Source organism: Vombatus ursinus, unplaced genomic scaffold, assembly GCF_900497805.2.
Source record: "Vombatus ursinus unplaced genomic scaffold, bare-nosed wombat genome assembly UNPS02014786.1, whole genome shotgun sequence".
Lineage (NCBI taxonomy): Eukaryota > Metazoa > Chordata > Mammalia > Diprotodontia > Vombatidae > Vombatus > Vombatus ursinus.
In genome coordinates, this window is record NW_020954564.1 from 37,302,896 (window position 1) to 37,326,415 (window position 23,520).

A 23,520-nucleotide genomic window follows, 5' to 3' on the forward strand; every position below is an offset into this window, starting at 1 on the left:
ATACAGGATGCCCCAAAAGTCTTCGTGCCTCAAAACTTAGTTTTAAGATATTGAAGCTTTTTGTAGAGTGTTTTAAAGTTAGAAAATGCTTTTGATATCCATTATCAAATGAGATTCTCAAGACATTCCTGAGGCAGGAAGCTAGAGTATTATTGTCCCTACTTTCTGAATGAATAAACTAAAGTCAAGAAATAGTCTCAAATGGCTAATAAGTGGAGATTTCAGAAGCCAAACCTAAGCCTCTTTTCTGTCTCTGAGTTCAGTCGTCTTTCTAATCTACCACAAAGGGATTGGCCACTTCTGACAGTCCCCTTCCCCTATACTCACAGATGAATCTCTCAATTTTTTGGAGTTGGGTGAGCAAGAGGATAAACAATCTGCTTGTTCTCAATCTCTCAACCACACAATCAATCCTTGTCTCTCACCCCCATGGGGGAAGAAAACTTCAGACTCCAGTGGAACTGAAGGCCTCCAAGGAACGTTCCCTGTGGAAAGGAGTCTCTGTGTGGGGTGATGGCGGGGGAGGAAACCGGCTGCTAGGAGATGGGCAGCCTGCCAACTGGTGGCCCTGCCATCGATGAAAACAGCCTGGCAAAGGAGCTGATTACTTTTTATACAGTGGCATACACAGATTGTAAGATGGAGCGGATGGGACCTTCAGACTTGCTCCTTATTAGAGAAACAAAAAAGACCAACAGAGCATCAATTTGTGAGAGATGGAGGTGGGAAAGAACAAGGCTAGAGTCGGAGGGGTCAGTACTAAGTGCTAACACTGGAGTGTTCCCCCTTTCTCTGTATAGCGAGGGATTACAGAATACAATTCTTCAAGGAATACCATGTATTTGCATTCAAATGACTATAAGCTTTGTTAGAGAATTATTTAATAGGAATGGAGTCTTCAAGTCATCTAATTAAATCCTCCCCATTATAGATCAGGAAACCAAGTCTAAGGTGTTAAAGTGACTTAGTGAACACATTACTGGCAGAGCCAGAATAACAACCCTATCCTGTTTCCACACGGTATCATAGGATTTTTGAGTTAGAAGAAACCTTAGAGTCATCTAATTCCATCTTTTGATTTTACAGATAAGGAAACTGAGATATAGAAAGTTAAAGTGACTTTCCTACAATCACATGTAGAGCAAATAGCAAATACACTGACCTCACATTTCTTACTCTTTCCACTATAATGTGTTTGATTTAAAAAAAAAAAAAATGACTGAGGAGGGTAACAGCGGAGAAACTCAAGATTAAAGTGGCACCATTTTCAAGTGAAGATCACTAAAGTAATGATAAAACATCTCTGTAATTACACTGTCAACCAGTACAAAGACAGGGTTCAATTTACAGAAACCTTCTATGGAATACATCTATTGTGTAAAGTGAAGTACACTAGCCCATGTTCAGTCACACACAGGAAATTGGAATTCTTTATTTCCTGCCTGCTACAACTTGATATTCTCCCATAGCAAGATTCTCCAAATCACTACGTATAAGATGAATTTTGATACCTCAGAATCAAGATCAGAGCATCATGGAATGTTAGAACCGGCAAGGACCCGAGAGGAGTCAGATCTTTCCTTTCACAGAGGAGGAAATTAAATCTCAGAGAAAAAGTAACTTTTCACGATCATAATTTCTATTCAAAAGCAAATTTGGAACTCAGAACCTATGTCTCTGAATTCCTAGTAGAGTGTTTCTACTTAATTCGTATAAAGTCTTAGCTTCATATTTATCTTTTTGTTGTTGTTCAGTCATTTCAGTCATGTCTGACTCGTTACCCCATTTGGGGTTAGGTTACATATGGGTGTATATATGTATGTATGTATGTATACACACATACATATGTATACACACATGTCTATGTATACACACACACATACACATATACATATAGGTTGCAGTCCTTCATTCTCAAAGAGGACCAAAATGACGTCACTTTGTTAGAGTCAAGTTAAAATGTGTCCGACTGTAGCTGATCAGTCCAGTACGAGTTCGGAATGTCCTACCATAGGTCAGGCACAAATAATCCATGTGAACATTTGGGGTAGATTCTCTAAATTTGTGCATCTCACATTTCTTTTGAGCTACTTCAGTTCTGCTTTGCCCATACAGCACAGCACCTTCTCTAATGAGGGCATGCCATATTGGGAGGTCCTGTGCCAGTGTCTCCCATGTCACACAATCAATTTCAAAGTTCTTAAGAGAGACCTTGAGAGTGTCCTTGTATCACATCTTCTGACCACCATGTGAATGCTTGCCCTATGTGAGCTCTCCGTAAGTAGTCTTTTAGGCAAGTGTATCTCTGTGTGTGTGTGTGTGTGTGTGCGTGCGCATGCACACATGCATGTACACACACACTATTCTGATTTTCTTTAATCAGACTACATGTAGAGTAATGTGCTCAGTTCTAGAGGCCACATGCTATCGGAAGAATGTTGGTGAGCTGGAGCCCATTCAGCAAGATAACCAAAACCATGAGGTGATTCAAAAACAAAGACTATGAGAACCGAAGTATTCTGAAGGAACTGGGCAGGGGGATGTTTATCCTGAAAAAGCAAAGACCCAGGGAGACATGATAGTTGCTACATGGAAAAGGGTTTAACCTTGTTCTGTTTGGTCCTAGGACAAGGCAGAACTAGAGGCAATGGGTGAAAGTTATAAACAAATTTTGGCTTCTAAACAATTAGAGCTTTCCAAAAGCAAAAGGTTCTGCCTCAGAAAGTAGTGAATTTTCCTTCATTTGAGGTCTTCAGGCAGAGGCTAGATCAGGGATGGGGAACCTCAAGGCCACATGGGACCTTCTAGGTCCTTGGGTGTGGCTTTTTGACTGAGTCCAAGTTTTACAGAACAAATCCTTTTATTAAGGGGACTTGTTCTGTGAAGTTTGGATTCAGTCATGTGAACTAGAGCGCCAGATGTGGCCTTGAGGTCCCAGGTTCCCCACCCCTGGGCTAGATGATTCTTGTCAGCTGTGTAATAGGGATCGTTTTGAGGGTGTGGATTAGACTAGATTATTTCTGAGACCCTTCCTAACTCTGAAATTCTGTAATTCTGTAAACAATGTGAGATGTCCTGAATTGGACAGTGAGAGAGTGAGTTCTTCATCACTGGAAGTGTACATGCAGAGGCTTGAAGGCCATATAACCATTTGTTGGCATGGTATAGGATTCCCATTCAGGTGCCTCTATATCCTCTGAACTTCTTTGTAAACTCTGGGATTCTATGATCCTGTGAAAATAACTACAGCCCTGACATATTTGGTTTGGGCTCTGTGATTATAATGATAACACAACACAAAGGTCTTCAAAAGGTTATCAAGATGACTAAACTTTGCAAAGGATGAGGCCTTGATTTGGAGAAATTCTTACTCTGCCACATGCAGGTATGTAAGATGTGTAGAAATACCAATACCATGCATGTATCTGCATATTATTTGCATATATTTTACATATGCCAACACAGCCTTTGCAGCATACTTTTTTCAGACAACTTAAGTTTAAACTGTTATTGCTACACGCAAGGTTATTACTTGGTTTTCTTATATTTTATTCTTTTTGCCCACTCATTCTCACTGACCCAGGTCTACTACATCAAAAATACATGACACAGAGAGAAAAGAGATGTATGGGTCTAAGAAATTATGGAAAACAAAACAAAACAAAAAACCCAGAGACCACATGAAACAATAAATTCCAGGCCAAGGTGTGGGGGAACAGACTGAATTGGGTGATCAGTGGGCCTATGATGTCTGCTTCCCTCCCACTGCCCCTTTTACAAACATTGGAAGCCCTAATTTCACACATTAGATTTCCTTAGCCCTTTGAAGTCAAAAGAGGACAAAGTCAGAATCAGAAAGGAAAATGAACATTAGATTGAAGCCATCACCTAAAGTAGAGCTTCTTAACTTGTGTGTGTGTGTGTGTGTGTGTGTGTGTTCTGGACCCCTCTGACAACCTGGACCCCTTTTTAGAATGTTTTTGAAAGCTTAAAATAAAATACACAGGATCATAAAGGAAAACAATTATATTGAAATACAGTTTGCCTCTCTCTCTCTCTCCCCATCAATTTCTCTCTATCTGTCTAAATAATTTCATAGATCCTAGGTTAAGAACCCCTGAAAAAAAGAGCTCTCTGTTGTTGTTCTTCATTAAGATTTATGAGGAATGGACTGGGAAGTTCTGCTGCAGATGGGCACAATCTATAATTGGGAATATATTTTTTTTTTTGTATTTTCATCTAGGAGAAATGGCAGTCCCGTGGGAGTATGTATGCTTAATTAACTACATATTGTACTGTCTTTTCCTGTTGCTGAGGAAGTTGACTGGCTCTACCTATCGATCCTGTCTTAATCAACCATTAGTTGCCCCCAGATCCTCAACAAAAGGCATCTGTGTTTGCACCTTATCCCTCAACTTCACAGTAAATTCCCTGAGGGAAGCTGCAATATTGGAAGGACTGGAAGTCAGAAGTCCAAATGTGAGACCTGTTATTTACTAGCTGGCTGATATCAGACAATTCATTGTACTTTTCTGAGTCTCTTTCCTCAGTTATAAAACTCCTTGTTTTACACAGAGTAATAATACATGTACTATCTAATGCCCCAGGTCTGTTCTAATGAACCAAGGAGATAATAACTATAACATTGTTTGTATCTAAAGATCTCTATAAATACTAATTATTATGGTGATGAAGATGATGATGAGGTCCCTTAACTTCCCTGGAGTCTTGGATTCTTCATCTATAATAAGAAGGGGTTGAATTAGATGATCTCCACTGTCTCTTCCTGCTCTGAATTCTTTGCTACCATGATCATCTTATCTAATCTTCATAATTTCCTCCATCTTCTGCCTCAGGATCTATCAAAGTCTTTTGCATGGCATAGGCACTTAATAAATGTTTGTTAAATGAATGAATGATTCCTAAAATAGCAAATTAGAATAATTTTCATCCCTTCCTTGACCACAATCTGAAGCTTTTTTTTTCAAAAGTCTTCCTGGTTTGCCCCTAGCGGCTTAAATTTTTGGTTAATCAGAAATGATCCTTGCTAGCAAAACCCTTTAGGGGTTCCAGACCTTAAACCCTTTCTAAGTCTGATTCACTGATCTTGGAGCAGGAGCTCCTCAGAAGTTTCTCAAGGTCCATGTGTCTCCTTGAAAGGAAGATGATGTTTCATCTTCTCTTTTGCGTCTGTTCCAGTGAAGACTTACAAACAGCCCTAACTCTGTCAACACTGGTTGGTGAACGTTCCAGCTCTCATTGAAAACTTCATTGCAATTCAAATGGAAATGCAGGAATTCATTCTCTGGGACAGACTTGGGAAATATAAGAGAGAGAAAATACTTTTTTAAAAGTAGAGACAGACATTTATCTGTAAGGATATGCAGCTGATTTTCTGGCTGGCAGCTCAAGAGTATGACAGAAAGCAACAGTAGAACACTCTGCAAAGAAATTATGAAGTACTCAGTTCTCTACAGTTTGGAAACAATGGGGCATATGCACATACATGAATGTTTCTATCTCTGTCTCTCTTCTCTATCTCTAGCGTTATCTCTCTGTGTCTCTTCTTTGCCCCTCTCTGTTCCCAACTGCCTCTTCTTTGCTTCTCTCTTGTTCTTTGTCCCTGTTTCTTTTCCCCTCTGTCTTTCTTCTCTTTTCTCTCCTTAAGCCTTTTCAAAAGCAGTAATAAGATCTTTTGCAGACACCTGGCAGAACAAAGATACTGGAACATTCCTCCACTGGAAAAGTCTTGATAATTGCTTTCTCCAAGAAAAAAGAGCTGAAAGTTCAGAATATGTAAACAGTTGGTTAATTTGAACATATTCAGCCTCATCCACCACCAATAGTGACTATAGGGTGTAGAAGGGCAAAAGAAAGAACTCTTTATGTCCTTCTGATAGGGACACCCCAATTATATTGCTGTGGGAGTTTTAAGGTAGATTAATGCTGTGGTTTTCATGAGTCAGCAGTTGAAACTTAGATGTACTGAGTGGAATGAGATCAATAGAAAGAAACCTTTTTGGGGACTCAGTATCAACAAGATTAAGGGATTCAGAGTTGGAAGAGACCTTAAAGATCATTTAATCCAACCTCATCATTTTACAGATAAGAAAAATGAACCCTAGAGAGATTTACTAACTTACCTGGGTAAGGAATTCAAACTCAAGCTTTAACCCTAAATTCTGTTTTCTTTCTATTCCATAATTGCTAATGGGGACTGCATACACAGTCAAGAAAAGTTGTGCAGTCAGCACAATTTTTCTTCTGTGCTCCCAGATGCCAGAAGCTCTTCACTTACCCTGGCTACCTACCCCAGAGGAAATCATCTGATAATCTCATACATACTGATGGTTTGGGTCTTTCATATACTACTCCTTCTGGGGGGATTTGTATTTTAAAAGAGTAGCTAAGAAAGAGCACAGTGTTTATTCAAAGGGTTGAATCTGTAATGATGATACTTAACTCATTCGTGACAGGGAGAAGGGGACAATTTCAACAAGGTAGAGGAAGGCAGACAGGTACCCATTAATGTATACTCTATGGGTCAGAATTTGTCTTCATAGATTCATAGACATCCAAGAACTATGTGGCACATTGGATAGAACACTGGGCTTAGAAACAGGAAGACCCATCTTCCTGAATTCAAATCTAGCCTAAAACATTTACTAGCTGTGTGACCCTGGGCAAGTCATTTAACCCTGTTTGCCTCAGTTTCCTCATCTGTAAAATAAGCTGGAGAAGGAAATGGCAAACCACTCCAGTATCTTTGCCAAGAAAACCCCAAATGAGGTCACGAAGACAGAAATTTCCAGTGTCAATCTTCTAGCTCTTGTTGTTGTTCAGTCGTTTTCAGTCATGTCCAACTCTTTGTGACCTCATTACAGAGTAGGAAACTAAGGTCTGGAGAGGACATTTGTCCAAGGTCACACAGGAGTGGCAGGTCTCCTGATTCATAGCCCAATGTTCTTTCTACTCTACTCAGCCAAACTGATTCTACTCGAAGTGCTATCATATATTCAGGACTTCCCTTCCCAAATTAAGATCCTTCTAAGAATGACTATGTATGTGTATGTGTGGGTGGGGAGAGTAGGGAGTAGGAGAGAGTTGGAGGCAGCAGTGTGATTAGAACCACAGTCAAGGAGCTTAAGGTAGCTAAAGAGGAGGAGGAAAAAAATCTAAGAAATGTCTCAGCCCTGAACAGGAATGAGATAAATAAGCTCCTGGATGGCTACAGTGATACCATAGTTTTTATAAACATAACCTAATTGTATTACTTCAAAGTCCTGAAGTTTATTGCCCTGTTTAATGATGTGTCTCGTTATTTATAGTGTAGCTCAATGAGTCTTCTATTGATTTAATACACTTCTTTAAAGACTGTCATTGTCACAGCTATAAAATGAAGCTATTCCCAGTCAGCTCAATTATGTGTCACACTTCTATAAACCTCTCCAAGTCACCCACAGCTTTCAGGGATACAGGATGGGGGGGCAGGGGAGAGGGAAGGAAGGGAGGTCCCCTGACCTTGAGTAGGGGGAGAATCTGATGTCAGATAGTATCTGTTTCCAAGGGCCAAATTCTGAGTCTGAATTGTGGGTGGCTTAGTGTGGATAGGGGGAGAGGGGAAAAGTATGGGGTTTTGAGGTACAATGTTAGACTGAGTCAAGCTAGGCCAACTCGAAGAGGGTTGTTATTTATAATCCTCCCCTGGCTCCCATATGCCACAGAGGACCTCTCCTTAGAGCAAATAATGACAACTCATATATTTCTAGTGCTTCAAGACTTAGAAAACATTGTTTTCTCATAAATAACCCTGTAAAGCAGAAATGCTAATTATTATACCCATCTTACAGATGAAGGCACAGAGAGACAAAGTGATTTACCCAGAGTCATACAATGCCAGTTAAGATGTTAATCCAGGTCTCTCTTGATTCTGAATCTGGCATTTTTTCCACTATGCTAATAAATAGCTGCTTTACCTATTAAATTGTGATCTCCTTGAGGGTAGGGACTAACTTTTGCCTCTTTTTGTATCCTGAGTGCTTAGAACAGTGTCTGACACACACTTGGTTTATTGACTGACTGACTGAATCAGTATTAAATTCATTAGTATAAAATAACTTTTCTAAGGCACCATCCCATAATTTATCTGCCTCAATTCTCTCACCACTCCAGTCCAACCTATACCTTGCACACAAAGTAATTTTCTTGAAACACAGATCTGACCCTGTGATTCTTCTACTTAAGCAAATCTGGTGGCTTCGCAATGCCTCTTGTATAAAATATTAAACTCCTCTATTTACCTTTTAAAGCCCTATACAACCTAGTTACAACCTATCTTTCAAGACTCTGATGCTCTGAAATCCTGCCAAACAATCCTTCCCTCTGTTTCTCACATAAGATACTGAATCTCTTTTTTTCCATGCTTTTACACTGGCTACCCCATCTCTGGAAGGCATTCCCTCCTTACCTTCATCTCATACGGAGCCCCTCTCTTCCTTTAAGGTGCAACTCAAGCACCATTGCTGGTGATAAGACTTTTCTTATCCCCTTAAACAGTGGTGTCCTTCCTCCCAAACTACCTTGTATTTCACTACTTTGTGTTTATTTGTACTCATTAACTTTATATATTTTAGCCACATACATATATTATTATTTATTTTTCATCTCCTACAATGGAATGTAAACTCATGGGAAATGGGGATTGTTTCATTCTTTTTAATTGTATCCCCATACATGCTAGGCACTTAATAAATATTGATTGATTGATTGATCTTATTCTGGGAAGCAGGCAAGGTATATATTAAGCTCTTTCTTTTCCAGATGATGTCTTGGAGGTTAAGTAACTTGCCCAGGGTCACACATTGGGCTAATAGTAGAGTCAGGCCTAGAAGCCACATCTCCTGACTCCAGTCTAGGTGAGTAATCAATTTTACCAGCACATCAGGAAAGGAGATCACCACTGAATCATACATTTAGTTCTGGAAGGGACTTTGGCAATGGTCTCCTTCAACCTCTTCATTTTGTAGATGGATATAAACAAGGGTTGGATGACTTGGTCACATAGGAAATAGGTAACAGATCCAAGATTTGAACTCTTCCCTCTGACTACAAATTCAACATGTTTTCCACTGTACCAGGATGCTTCCTAGAATCTTGTGACATTCCCCTGGGCAAGGGGATCAAGAGAAATATAAGGAGACTCTAAAGGTAAAATTTCAGGGTTGTTGTCCCTTTCTTTTAAGATGATGAAATCATCACACTTCTTTTTTGGGGGAACCTAGAGGGGTATGTGTGTGTGTGTGTGTGTGTGTGTAGAATAGAATTAGGAGGGGAAAGGTATCAGTGAAACCCATTCTGCCCCCATATCCACTTAAAACCATGAGCAGAATTCAGATGAGATAGGAGAGTAGCGCATATACATTAGAGAAGATCAAAGCTGCAAAGGTATTAGGACTAGATTTCTGCTTCCTGGGGAGCTTGAGACAGAACTCATAGCATGTTAGAATTGTTAAAAATTTCCATACTAAGCCCTTCCTTTTAGAGATGAGGAAACAGGCCCAGAGAGATTAAGCAAGCTTCCCAAGGTTAGACAGTTAATCAGTTGTTGGACAAGGACTAGAAAATAACTGGAAAGCATAGTACCTATGCACAAACATATCAAAATAAAAGGGATGAATTGAACAATACTAGAAGGCACTTAAATGACCACCTATTCTAAGCCCTTTGTTGTAAAGAGGAGAAAACTGAGGTCTAGAGAGAGGAAGTTACTTAGTTGAGGTCACACAGATGGGAAAGCAGTGACTCTACTGTTCTTTCCACTAAGCCAGGTGGCCTCTAAAATCTTCCCCTTTTTCTAATCTTTTTTTTGGGGTCATATTTCCCCAGACTGAGTTAACTAACTGGGCCAGTGGGCTATGAGACAGCACGAAGGGCAAACCAAGCAGGAAACTGGATTCCCTTTCCTGGGCCCTGTCACATGTTCAGTGCTCACCTTACCTTTCTGATACTGGAGCCATAGCTGCTGTTGGACTTTCTTGCTGGGGAAGTGGATAATGCAGGTGAGCTCAGAGCCATACAAGGCTTCAGCGATGTAGTGTGAGCCATAATGCTGGATGAAGGACAGTAGCTCCTCCCGGCTACTCTCTTTGTCGAGAATCTTCAGGATGTTGGTGAACCCTGGACAAGGAGGTGAGCACACAAGAGGCAACCAGGTTAGAGCTATCAGACCAATGAGATGTCAGGAGGGTCATTTAACGGCTGTGAACAAATTAGGTTCCAGTGGACATTTAAACTATCCCTATAAAAGACAGTGAACTAAAGAAGTCATCAGCTCCATTCATTCATTATTTTACTGAAGGGGCATTAATTAAGCACCTATCATATGCAGAATGCCATGCCAGGCACTGGAGGAGATAACAAGTTTGGATGAAATGGAAGTCTCTATCCTCAAAGAACTAGATGGGAGATACTAATGTGCAAACACAGATAATAAGCAATATAAAACAATAGTAAGCAACATGATTTAGTGGGAAGAGTGATGGATTGGAACCAGAGGACCTACATTCAAATCCTTACTCTGTTACTTACTACTTGTGTGTCCCTGGGAAAATTATTTAATTTCACTTGGTCTCAGTTTCCTTGTCTATGAAATTGAAGGAGTTGGACTAAATTAATTCTAAGGTCTCTTCTAGCTCTAAATTCTATGAGGCTCAAATTGCATTAGAGTTTCAAAACAAAATGCTAAGTGATGTTCAAAGATGAAGGTCATTACTGACCAGTGGGAAGGCTGCTGTGAGCACTATCCTCATTCTCTCAGTCAACCAAGTGCAAAACCTCAGTCATATTGACTATTCCTCCTGTACCCCCAACATCCAATAATTCATCAAAGTCTACTGATCCTTCCTTGGGAATGTTTTCAGCATCCATGTTCTCCTCTCCATATCCACTGCTGTCACCCTATAGCAACAGCAACAACAACAATACAAATAATTGTCATTTTTTTGGTCCATACATCAATCAATAAACATTTATTAAGCACCTCTTATGGGATAGGCACTGTGCTAAGACCTTACCTATACTTTTACTGGTACAGTGAACTCTTGGTGAGGAGATTCCCTTATCAATTCAGATTGGAATCTCTTCTCTGACTTATAATTTTGAGACTGACTTAGGGCACAGGAAAGTTAAGTGACTTACCTAAGATCTTATAGCTAGTGTATGTCAAAGTTAAAGTGTTACTGACTCCAGGGATCACCCTTCAATGTGCTATAATGCCTTCTGACTGATATTTACATGACAATTTAAGATTTTCAAAGGACTACATAATCTTCTCTCTTCCTCTTGTATATATCTCCTCTTATTTAAACTAACCTTGTGGGGTAGGTACTACAGGTATTATTACCCCCATTTTACAGGTAGGAAACTAACTGATTTCTCTATGGTCACAGCTATTGTCACAAATTAGATTTGAACTCATATCTTCTTGACTCTAGATATAACACTCTATGCACTGTGCTATGCTACCTCTCCTAACCTAGACACTGTAACAAATTTCAAATGGGTCTCTCCCTCTTCAAATATATCCTATGATCAGTGGATCAGTACAAGAGAAAACTTCCCCAAATGTCACTTTCATCACATCACCTTTGGTCCCAAACCTTTAATGTCTCCTCACTGCTGACAAAATAAAATTCTTATGTGTTACAGTGGTTTTTGAGGTTTTCTGTAATAAGGTACTAAACTTTCTTCCTAGTGATCAAAAAATAAGGGTGCTCTGTTCCAGCCATAGGAGGATACAGATGATTTCATTGGTATAGGGAGCTCCTGCATGAAGAAATTTCCTCAACCAATTCAGGTCCACATATGTAGGCCTCTGCAACTTAGAGTCTCAGGCTCCAGTGAAAAGTGAATCATTCATCGTATGTGTTGTGCTTTCTAACCTCCCTTCCCCTTGCTCAAGTCCTGACTGGAATTCCCCCTCTCCCTACATCCTGTCCTTATCAATCAAGGTCCATCTCAAGCCCCAGATAGTTCAGGAAGTCTTTCAAAATTGTTGTCATTTAAAAGCCAACAAAGATGTGGAATTCAGCCTTGTGTAATTATAATGACCAAGCTTGACCCTAGAAAAGAAATGAGAAGATACACTTCTTTCCTTTTCTCATTGAAGGGACTAGGGTGGGGTTGGGGTGGGGTGGGAAGGGAGGCATCTATGAATGTGGTAAGTTGCATATGCTTTCAAACACAGCTGATGTTGGTTTTTCTAAACTTTTTTTTTTTCTTAGTTGTTACAAAGGAAGGTTTGCTGGCTATGGATGTCATTGAGGGAGGAAAAGAGGCGGGGAAGAAGCATATAGGGAAATGAATGTGATACAAAATAAAAATCAAACCAACAATACACCTTTAAAAATAAAAGAAGCCTTTTCTACCCACAAGAAATCTCCCCCATTGAACTTATAAAATTCAGTATCTGTATCATCTGCTTACTACTTAATCATATATTGCCTTCTGATTTCTCTGGTAATGTTGTCTTATATCATAATTCTTCAGCACAGGATTTAATGTCCCTCCCCTGCACAAGAATCATATTTCCTCTAGGATAGAAAACAAACTCCTCGGTTTGGCATTTGAAGCACTTCCCAATCTGGCCCCAACCTCTCTTTCCAAGCTGATTATATATTACTTCCCCTCACACTTTACCAAGCTAACCTATTCCCTATTCCTATACCAAGCTGCTGATTCCCATACAAGACATTTCATTTCCTGTCCCTGTGATTTAGCATAGGCTGTGCCCATGTCTATTATGCTTTCCCTTTTTAGATCTGCCTCCAGTGTCCTTCAGGTGTTACCTCCCACAAAAGGCTTTCCCTGATCCCTACCCCCTCAAATTACTTATTCTGAATGTATTTTCTATATACTTATTTGTGTACAAGTTTGTTTTTTTTCCTTACCAATAAACTATAAGTTCCCTGAAGGCAGGGACATTTCTTTTGTCTTTATATCTTCAGCACTTAACACAGTGCTGTCACATAGGTGCTTAATAAATGCTTGTTGAATTAAATCGAATTGAATATACATCTATCTTGTCTCCCCAATTAAAAGGTAAACTTTTTGACGTCAGGGATCATATCTTTTGTATGCCCCATAACATCCAACACAGCACCACATACAGAGTCTACATAATGTCTATATTGAATGAATAATTAAAAAAAATATTCCTGGTACAGAAGTAATGTTGAGTTCTCAAAGGCTATGTCAGTCAGTCAACATGGGAAGGCATTAGCAATAGAGGCATAGGGAAAAAGGCCTCTGGCAGAAAGGAATTTGAGCTGAATCCTGAAGGAAGCCAGGCAAGTTTTGAGGTAGAACTGAGGAAGGAAACCATTCCAGGCATGGGAGCCAGCCAGCACAAGGCACCAAGTCAGTAGATGGAGTGTCCTGAGTGAAGATCAGCAATTTGGCTAGTATAGCTGGATTGCAGATTGTGGGGAGAGGAGTTAAGTGTGAGAAGATGAGAGAAGTAAGAAAGAACTAGGTTGTGAAGGCTTTGAAATGCCAAACCAAAAAGTTTGGAGGATGATATGGACAGATCTACACTGCTGGAAGGTCAGTTTTACAGAGGAGTGGAGGACTGATCGGAGTGGGGAAAGACAAGAAGAAAGGACGGCAATTTTAAGGCTATTACAATAGAACAGCAGGGAGATGATAAGTTACTGGCAGTTTCTACCAAACTGGAAAGATGATTAGTTTTGGTCCAGGGGTGGAATCAGCTTAGATAAGTTCAGAGAGGTTCAGCCTCTACGTAGTGATTTTTTTCACTCACAGCATCTTACAAAGACCTTCTACTAAGGTGTGGATGGGTTGTGGTCATTGTCAGTGAGAGTAATATGCCAGTGAAATTAAATAGCCTTGAAATAAATAGAAAAGGCCGCACTGAAGCTTTTTATTAAATACTAAGCTCCCTTCATGCATTTTGCATAGGATTCAATTTACAAATATTTGATTTACACAGCACTTTTTCAGGGACCAAACTATTAATTAATTAAAGCAAGTTGTGCCTGTATGGCTCTAACAAAAATGGAGCAATATAATTTCCAAGCTTAGATTGAGGGAGAGTTGGGATACAGGGAGAAGGAAAACACCCATCATAGGAAAAGGACATTTAATTAATACACAGCCCTCTCTGTCAACTGACATCACATCAATTAATTCACATCATTAAGCAATTAATATGTCTATGTTAAAAAGATTATTGATTGTGTTAAGAATTAAGAGCAATAACGCTGATTCATAATATATCACTTTTCAGCTGGTGAGGCAGAATATTTTACAACCATCAATGGATGAAACTATCCATTCTAAGAACACAGTAGCAGGTATAACTGATTTCATTTTGCTAATGGATAGAGGCATGGAGGAACATGGGGATTTGCTCAACTAGGAAGTAAATTGCCAAACTCTGGATAGGACAATGAAGTATCCTAAAACCTAGTTTTCTTTTACACCTATTGGCAATATGGCATATGTCTTGCTATGTCAGGAGTTCTTAATTTAGGGTCTGTAGACTATTTGTCTGTGAACTTGGTTGGGGAAGAATGCATATTTATTTTCACTAACATCAAGCTGAAATTTGTTGTTTCCTTTAATTATTTAAAATAGCCTTTTTTTCCCCCTGAGGAGTTCATAGGCTTTAGCAGACTAGCAAAGGGGTCTGTGACATGAAAAGGGTTAAGAACCTCTGCCCTATGTCAAAAACATTTCAGTGGAAAGAAATGTTGCAAGTGCAGTCTCTATATAGAAAATGGGCAAGGCAAGAAATTAGCCTGGCACTCTCAGGGGACCCACTATGACAATTTAGAAGATTTTAGATAACGTTAATCTCTCTTCCTCTCATGACCTGGAGCTCTTCTTATCTGAACCATGAAATCTTAAACATGATTTTAACCTGTCATGTAAAGTTACCTCTTCTGTACATGTACGCCTTGTCTCTCCAATGGGAGTGTAACCAGTTAGAGACTATGACTTTACACTTTTTTTTGTCTTTCCATAAGCTCAGAGAATTGATGGACCTATTGGTTGATTAACTGCCTGAACTAACTTTCTTGGTTGGAATACATAGCCCAGAGTGGGGAGATGCTTCCATGTACCTGTGAGTAAAGTTCAGACTCCTCTGCCTGGCATTTAGGGCCCACCACAATCAGGTGATACCCTACTTTTACAGGCTTATCTTCCTCACTTTAATGTACTCGATATCCCCAACAAACTGGACTATTTTGCCTTCAGAACATACATCACTCTTTTTCCCCACTTCCTTTGCTTACATATATATTTATACATATACACACACACACATACACATATATATACATATATTTCATATATGTATATGAAATTATACCTATCTATCTGGAATTATATCCCCCCCTCTATCTTTTGAGTTCATATTCATCCTTTGAAACCCAATTCAAATGCCACTTTCTCAAATGGCCTCCCCGCTCACATATGCAATAATATTTGATTTGCATTTCTATAACAAACTTATTATATAATATTGTATATTATAATCATCAATATTGGTGTTAGCCTCCAATTAGACTGTAAGCTCCTTAAGGGTAGCCACCCTGTCATATATAAATTTTACCACATCCAGTGTCTAAAACAAGCATACTTAATAAATGCTTGTTACATTACAGTGGTATGTTTGGTATGGTATGACATGGCATGACTTGGTATAGTTTGGTATAGCAGTGCAATGAGTTTCTACCTTTTACAGAAAGGTGAAAGTGTGTGTGTGTGTGTGTGTGTGTGTGTGTGTCTGTATGATTCCTTCAAGGATTGCTGTATTTGACAAAGACAGACAAGATATTCATTCAATCAAAAAGACCAAGGCCCAATATGGACTAGAGGAGGATGGCTGTTGTCTGTTGGTTGGAGGCCCTCACCTGCAGAGAGAGTGATGGTACTGAGTTTCACCCGGTACAGGTTACTACGGACTCGCCACTGCTGCACCATGGGATAGCCCATTGCCTCGTCATACCGGATGTCCCCTGTGGGAGGAAAGCAAAAGGTCACAGAAGTAGGAAAAAGAATCAGTCACACCTGCATAGGTTTTAATCATAGGGAAGTGAGATCCTAGAGCTGGAAGACACTTTAAAACATAAGATGCTTGATTTTGGAGGGAACTTAGAACACAGATTGTCAGAAATGAGGGGGGCCTTAAAACATAGATTGTAAAATCTAGAAGAAGCCTTAGAACATCGAGTGCTAGAGCCTGCAAGAATCCTAGAGTACAGGTTATTAGAATATAGACTAGCCCAACTGGAAGGGACTTTAGAAGTCAATAAGTCTGACCTCATTTTATAGATAAGGAAGCTGAGGCACGGAGAAGTAAAGTGACTTATCCAGCATCACAAAGCCGACTAGAGAAGAATCTAGCTCTGTATGACCTTTGTCAAGCCTTTTAACTTTTATAGAACCCAATTTCCTCATGTGTTAAATGGGAATAATATGACAGCCATCCCACTACCTCATTTGGGGTGGAAGGGTAAGGGCATTGAGGAACAAATGAAGTAAAGAATGCTAAACTGTTTTATAAAGGTAAAAATGTCATAAAATGGTAATAGATGATCATTATTTTTATACCAAAGTCTTCCTCCAACCACTAATTATGGTATAGAGATGACAATGGGTGTTAGAAGACACTGCCTATGTCATATAGAATCTGGCAGGTTGTACAAAGCTGTGAAGCCTTCAAGTCGGCTTTGGAGACACATGATATTTATGTCTATTGTCTAAGGAACAGCTCAAGCGGAGTACCTTTCTTATCTCCAGAAGTCTGGCCACCATAATAAGTCAAGCAGATTATCTACTAAGTCTTAGAGAGATTGCAATCTGCATTAGTGGAGAGAGTTCACATGCTGATGAAATTATGGATCTCTTAATCCACAATAATCATAATCAAAATAACATAATAATAAAATAATCAAAAAAGGACTATCACTATTATTTCCAGATACATGGCAAGAACAAGGCATGTTATCTGTTCCCTCTTGGTCTCCTGATGACCTCTCATTTTAAATATATTTGATACTGAGATTAAAATAAGTGCATCATTGAATCAATTTATTTTTTCTTGGACATTATTGTGGTTAAAAAACAAAATAAAACAAAATGGTCCATTATGCTCAACTTCTTTTGAACATTATTAACCTTTCAGTACCAAAAAACAAAAATATCAATTACCTATGTTATAAAGCAAAATATATATTTTCCCTGAATACATACCCATTAGAAATAATTAGGGAGAGGCAGCATGCTGTGATATATAGAATGTTAGGCTTTGAGTCAAAAAGACCTAGGTTCAAATTCTGGTTCTGAAACTCACTAGCTGTGTGACCCTCATCAAGTCATTTCATTTTTTTCCCTCAGGAAGCTCTCTAAGACTTCACATTATAGACAGATAGACAGGTTGTGATTTGTGTTGATGGACAGAGGCCTTCTGTTTATTGTTCTCCATGTATTGACACAGACATTCATCCTAATAAGATTTCATTTCTATTAATTCATTCTGTCTCTCTTCTTTCCCATACACTTCCACTTTTGTTTGTCCTTCTTGGCTACTTTGGTGTTTGTAGAGCAGATGCTTCTGGAAATGAGTAAGAGGTCAGAAAGATATTCTGGAAGCTCAATAAACAGCAGAGTACCATCTTTAGGAATTAGAAACACTCTGAATAGAACATAGATATCCTATTGAAACTCAGAAGGCAGATAGATGATTCAAGAGCATGTGAGCCTACTGCAGGAAGGGACAGAAAAATGGCAGATGTTGAGTGTGAATCTGCTTTATTTAAACCCTCTTGAGCATTAGCAGGGATGCCAATCTTGGAGGTAGAATGCTACCCAAAGAAGGGGCCATTCAGGCAGAGTGGGACTTATAAAACTCACTTCATAATGACTCCATCTGCAAAAGAGGTGCTGCCTCTTCATGGTGTCTGGCAGTGAATTTAGGAAAAGGATGATGGTGGGGGTGGTACACAGTAACTAAGAGGTATCATGATTAGCAGTGGAGGATGCTCAAATTGAACATTCAGTCACACTCCTGGCTTCCATGTTGCAAAGGGCCTCACTACAGCAGCATAAAGACACAGAGCAAAGTGGAAAGAATAAACTTTAAGTGAGAGGCAGAAATATAATAGGGGGACATGCGGAAATTTAGCAGGAAGAAAGAAGAAGGGAGAAGAGATAAGATTGTCTTCTGGGGAAGTAAAACAGATTTAAAGTATATGCAAATCCTACTACATGATGGATTTTTTTGTTTGTTTATTTTTACACTGAAAGTTCTAACAAGGACATTAAAAAAGAAATAGACTTAGAAATGGAAAACTTTCCACATTCTGATGCCTAGAATCAAGAAAAACGGTGAAAGGGAAAGAATATATTGTATATGAATTAAGAGGATCTGGATATGAATTCTGCCTTTGACATTTCTTTCCTGTGGCATCCTGGGCAGGTTACTTATCCTCTCTGTGCCTTAGTTTCCTCATCTGCAAAAATTAGGGGTTTGAACCAGATGATGACTAATGTCTCTAAATCTATGATCCAGGCTCTGAAGTAAACTTTCATATGAAGTCAAAGCTACTTGAAGTATTTCAGAGGCCTTTTAGGGAGGTAAAAGCACTGGAATCAAAGTGAGGAATGCCGAGTAAAGAACCCTTGCACGTGACATGTATCAGCAGTGTGAGCCAAGGCAAGTCACTTCCTTTTTCTGAACCCCATTTTTCTGATTTAAAAATTGGAATTGATATTTGTACTGTCTCTACTTTACAGGGTTGTTATGATGAATTTGCTTTCTAAACTCTTATATGCTATAGAAATGTGAGTTAGATTTCATTTGCTTTTTCTTCCTATGTCAAGGATGACACTATGTCTAAGGCCTGGAGCTTCCCCAGACTTTCTGCCCTCTTCCCCAGAGAAAGAGGCATCATTGAATAAGCAGGGCTCAGGGCTGGCTGAGAAGAGAAAGAAGGGACATTGGGTCTTACCAGTGAGCATCTGGAGATCTGGAAGAGGCTCTGAGAGTACACCTCGGCACTGTTCCTCCACAGGCAGTGGGATCACCATCAGCCCGTCAGCCAGCTGGGGAAAATCCTTGATGAAGTTGTTTTCCCTGCAGAAAGGAGCAGAGATATATTCCAAAGCAATGGAACAGGAGGCTTTGGGAAAGAGGGGGCAGGGCTCCAGTCTAAATAACCATAGGACCTAAGAGTAGACCTCTTGATGCTAACTGGCAGGACTTGGGAAATTGTGCCTTCTGCTTAGATTTTAAGGCAGCCTGAAGTATGCTTCATTTAGAGCCCCAAAGAGAAGAGATACTATCTTCTGAGATATTTTCCATCTCTTCTACAGTCAACTAACTAACTACCCAATATTTATTGATCACCTACTTTGTCAAAGGTACTGTGGGAGATTCAAAGATATATCTGATACAAATCAGCCCCACAAGGAGCTTACAGTCCAGTAGGGAAGACAAGACACATATACATAAAAAGATAACCCACAATGCAAGACGGTATACAATAAGGATCAAAAGAGGGATATGTCATGGTATTGAAAGAATCCTGGATTTGGAATTAGAGTCTCAGAGTTGGAAGGGACCTCAGAAGACATCTAAACAAACGTATCCTGAACAAAAATGTCTACTACACCACTACCAAGTAGTACTCATCCAGTCTTTGCTTGAAGACCTCTAGAAAGGGGAAACCCATGATCACAAGAAATAACCTATTGTGCATTTGGAAAGCTGCAGTTAAGGAGTTCTTCCTTATAGGGAACCTAAATCTGCCTCAGCAACTTCCATGTGCTGCTTTTCATTCTGCCCCTATAGGCCGAGCAGAACAAATCTAAAGCTTCTCCTCCCACCCCACCCCCACAGAGCAGCTCTTCCAGTAACTGAAGGCACTTATTGTGCTCTTTGCTAAGTCTTCTCATCTGCAGGCTAGACATTCTTTTCCCATTCTTTTCATTGATCCTCATGTACAGAGTAGTCTCTTTGGCATCTTGGTCACCCATGCATAGATACTCTTCTCTTTACATTCATATCTTGGCTTTGCTTCTTCCTATTTCTGTAACTATGAGAAAATTGCTTCATCTTTATGGGCCTCAGTAATAAGAGGAACAACTGGCATTTATAATGTACTTGAAGGTTTACAAAGTGCTTTGCACATGTTACCTCATTTGATCCTTATGCCACCCCTGTGAGGTAGATGCGATTATTACCCCATTGGACAGATGACAAAACAGGGTGAGGGAGGTTGAATGATTTTCCTAGATCCCACAACTAGTAAGTCTCTGAGGCAGGACTGGAGCTCAGGTCTTTCTGACTCCAAATCTAGCACTCAATCTCTTATGCTACCAGTAGCTTCACCTGTAAATTGATAGGGTTGGCCTAGATTGTCTTTAAGGTATCCTCTTGCATCAAATTCCGTGATTCTATGCTCCAATAATTGTATAGACCACAAATGCTACAAGAGTTCAGAGGAACGAGGTAACTATGAATTGGGAAGGCAAAGAAAGACTCCCTAGATGAGGAGGGACTTAAATTGGGCCTTGAAGGAAACACAGGATTCAGATAAGTAGAAAGGAGCAGAGGAGTGCTAAGGAAATCAGAGTGTGCATGATAAGTTGGACATACTAGGGCCCAAATCTACCAGACTACCCAGAGATATTCTGTCACATAAAGAAGCTGGCTCATACTGTGATTAACTTATACATTACTCCTTTCCGGAGTATTTTCACTTTAAAATTACTGGATGGAAAGGCATGACTTTCTAGCGGTGGAATTTCAAGCAAGATTCTATGAACTGTAAGCTTCCCTATTAGGCTGTAAACTTTTAAAATATAGGGACCATGTCTTATTTATGTTTCTATCTCTCTTAGGGCCTATCAGAGTACCCACCACGTAGTAAGTGCTTATTCAATGTTTGCTGGATAGAGATAGGGACTGGAGCTGTGATTTTACTGCTGTAGGGAGCTCCCAGTGAGGAAGTTCCCTCTGCCAAGGCATGTCAACACCTTCTCTGGAACTTATTTCCCCAGAGTTGCCTCGAAGACCAGCGAGAGGCCAGAACTTGCCTAGTCACACAGCTAGTATGGGTCAGAGGCAAGACCTGAACCAAGGGCTTCCTGGCTTGGAGGCCAGTGCTCTCTCCACTACGCCATGTTGTCTCTCTCAATATTTGTTGAGCAAATGAAATACTTTTGGTGGTTTTCACTGGCTATCCCCCATTCCTGAAGCATTCTCCTACCTCATGTCATCTGTAGGCTTCCCTGGCTTTCTTTAAATCTCAGTTAAAATCTCCCCTTCTGCAAGAAGCCTTTCCCAGTCCTCCTTAATCTTAGTGCCTTCCTGCTCATATTATCTCTAATTTATCTTGTGTGTGTATGTATATGTGTGAGAGTGTGTCTTCTTTGTACATAGTTGTTTGCATAGTCTTCCCTCTTACATGGTGAAATCCATAAGGACAAAGTCTGAGTTTTTTACTTTCCCCAGTGCCTGGTATGTAGTAGGTGCTCAGTAAGTGCCTGTTGACTTGACACAGTCAAGGTGGCCTTCCTAGTATCCATCACATCATGCCTAATAGGAGGCGGCTTTACTTTCTTAATCTTGTTGGGTTGGCCTTTCCATCATATCTATGGGAAAGGATACCCATTACAGCAGAGTACTGGACTTAGAGTCAAGAGACCTGAATTTGAGTTCCAGCTCTGATACTTAGTGGCTGTCTCTTAAACTTCATAGACCTAATTTTTTCTCATCAGTGAAGTGGGGATAATAATATTTTTACTAACTACTTCACAGGGCTGTTGTGAAAAATGCACTCTGTAGACTCAAACACACCACAGAGATAAGAGTTGTTGTCATTCTTATCATCATCTTCATTGCAAACCCCAGTGCCCCAGTCCTGAGGGCCAAGAGTCGATTTGTTCTTCTAATAGACTTTCCCTGTACAAGTATTGCCTGTGGTGGCTGCAATTACTCCCAGCCTCTGGAGCCTCAAGGAAGGAGAAGGAGAGAAGCAAAGGGAGGGGGATGTTTATAGCTCTATTTCTCCACTTGGCACAAACAACCTTGAAGTTAAAAACAAAATGGGAAAAAATGAAAGTAGGCACAACAACAAAACAGGTACAACCAAAACAAGCCCTTTGAAGCCTGTTTCCCAGAAAGTTGAAAGGCAGCTGCAGAGAACTGAGAATTAACGTGGTCACGTTCTTTCTATGGGCTGTGGTTCCCCTGGCACCAGAGTACCCTGCCTTCAACCACTGCAGGCAGGAAGGATTGGTTCTCCCTCATGGGTCAGGGCAGAATTTCCAAACCAGATTTCATTTTCAAGGAAGATGATCAATGTTGAGGCATGGTATCCATCACAGAGGTGATAAGAGTCTGAGACTAGAATAAAATGAGAGCTTAATGATCCTTCTACTCTGATGTTTGGGCCATGTGACAGACCCTTCCTGGGGTCACTAGGGGGTGTGTGTGTGTGTGTGTGTGTGTGTGTATGTATGTGTTTAAAATAGCTCAGATTAACTAATTACAGCAGCATATAGCCATGGAAAGAATCAAAGCTACTAATTGTGAGAGTGATTTTCAATATATATATTTAAACAAACAAAAAAGACATAAGCCTCAGAATCAGCAGACCAGGGACAAATTCTAGCTCTGTCACTAACCTGACCTTGAGAAAGTCACACTCCCTTTCTCAGCTTCATTTTCCTCATCTGTAAAGCAAGTGAGCTGGACTTGATGAGACCCGAGGTCCTTTCAACCTCTGTGGCCACATACTCACACCTCTTTTACTTGGGATTTACCTTGATGGGCTGGGACTTCAACCAGATGACCTCTGAGGTCCTTTTCATCTCTAAATGAGGATGATAGGACCATAGATTTAGAAATAGAAGAGATCTTAGAGATCTTCTGGTCCACCCCCTTTCCTTTTACAAGTGAAGAAGTGAAGCCAAGAGAAATGAAGTAATTTGAGCAAAGTCGAATAGTAAATTGGATTGGAAGCCAGGTCTCCAAATCCAAAACATTTTTTTTCCTCTGTACAACAATAAGTAAATCAAAGGATTGTGAAATCTAGAGCTGAAAGGGATCTTAGAGGCCATCTATTCCAACCCTTTTATCTTACAAATAAGGAAATTGAGATCTAGGCATGTTAAGTGACTTGCCCACGGTCTCACAGGTGGCAGAGTCTTGTGAGTGCCTCGCTTTGCCTATTTTCGAGCTGTTTTAAGAATCATGTGACATATTTGTGGATGCACTTTGTAACCTGTAAAGTTGCAACATCTGCACAGATGTGGCTGGATTTTATTTTCATCATTATGGTCAGTAATTATAGCTGCTACCCCAACTAACCATTTCAATACCGCAGAACATCGAAGGTGTTTTCTCCAGCCAGAAGCTAGGTAGATGCAATTTGGGATTTGACCAGCAGAGGGCTCTAAATTCCTTTCCATTTGCTTTTCTCTGAC

General features: G+C 39.9%; 1 protein-coding gene across 2 annotated transcripts in view; it reads right to left on the reverse strand.

The window, feature by feature from the left end:
* The window catches only part of LOC114047044 (astrotactin-2), a 1,078,351-nt gene that overhangs the window by 374,299 nt on the left and 680,532 nt on the right, over nt 1-23,520 (reverse strand). For both annotated transcript variants that reach the window (XM_027867715.1, XM_027867716.1), the window contains 3 exons: nt 19,038-19,162; nt 15,939-16,043; nt 9,997-10,176 (listed from right to left, as the gene is read on the reverse strand). In XM_027867715.1, coding sequence (XP_027723516.1) covers nt 9,997-10,176; nt 15,939-16,043; nt 19,038-19,162 — 410 coding nt within the window. The remainder of the gene's footprint in view (nt 1-9,996; nt 10,177-15,938; nt 16,044-19,037; nt 19,163-23,520) is intronic.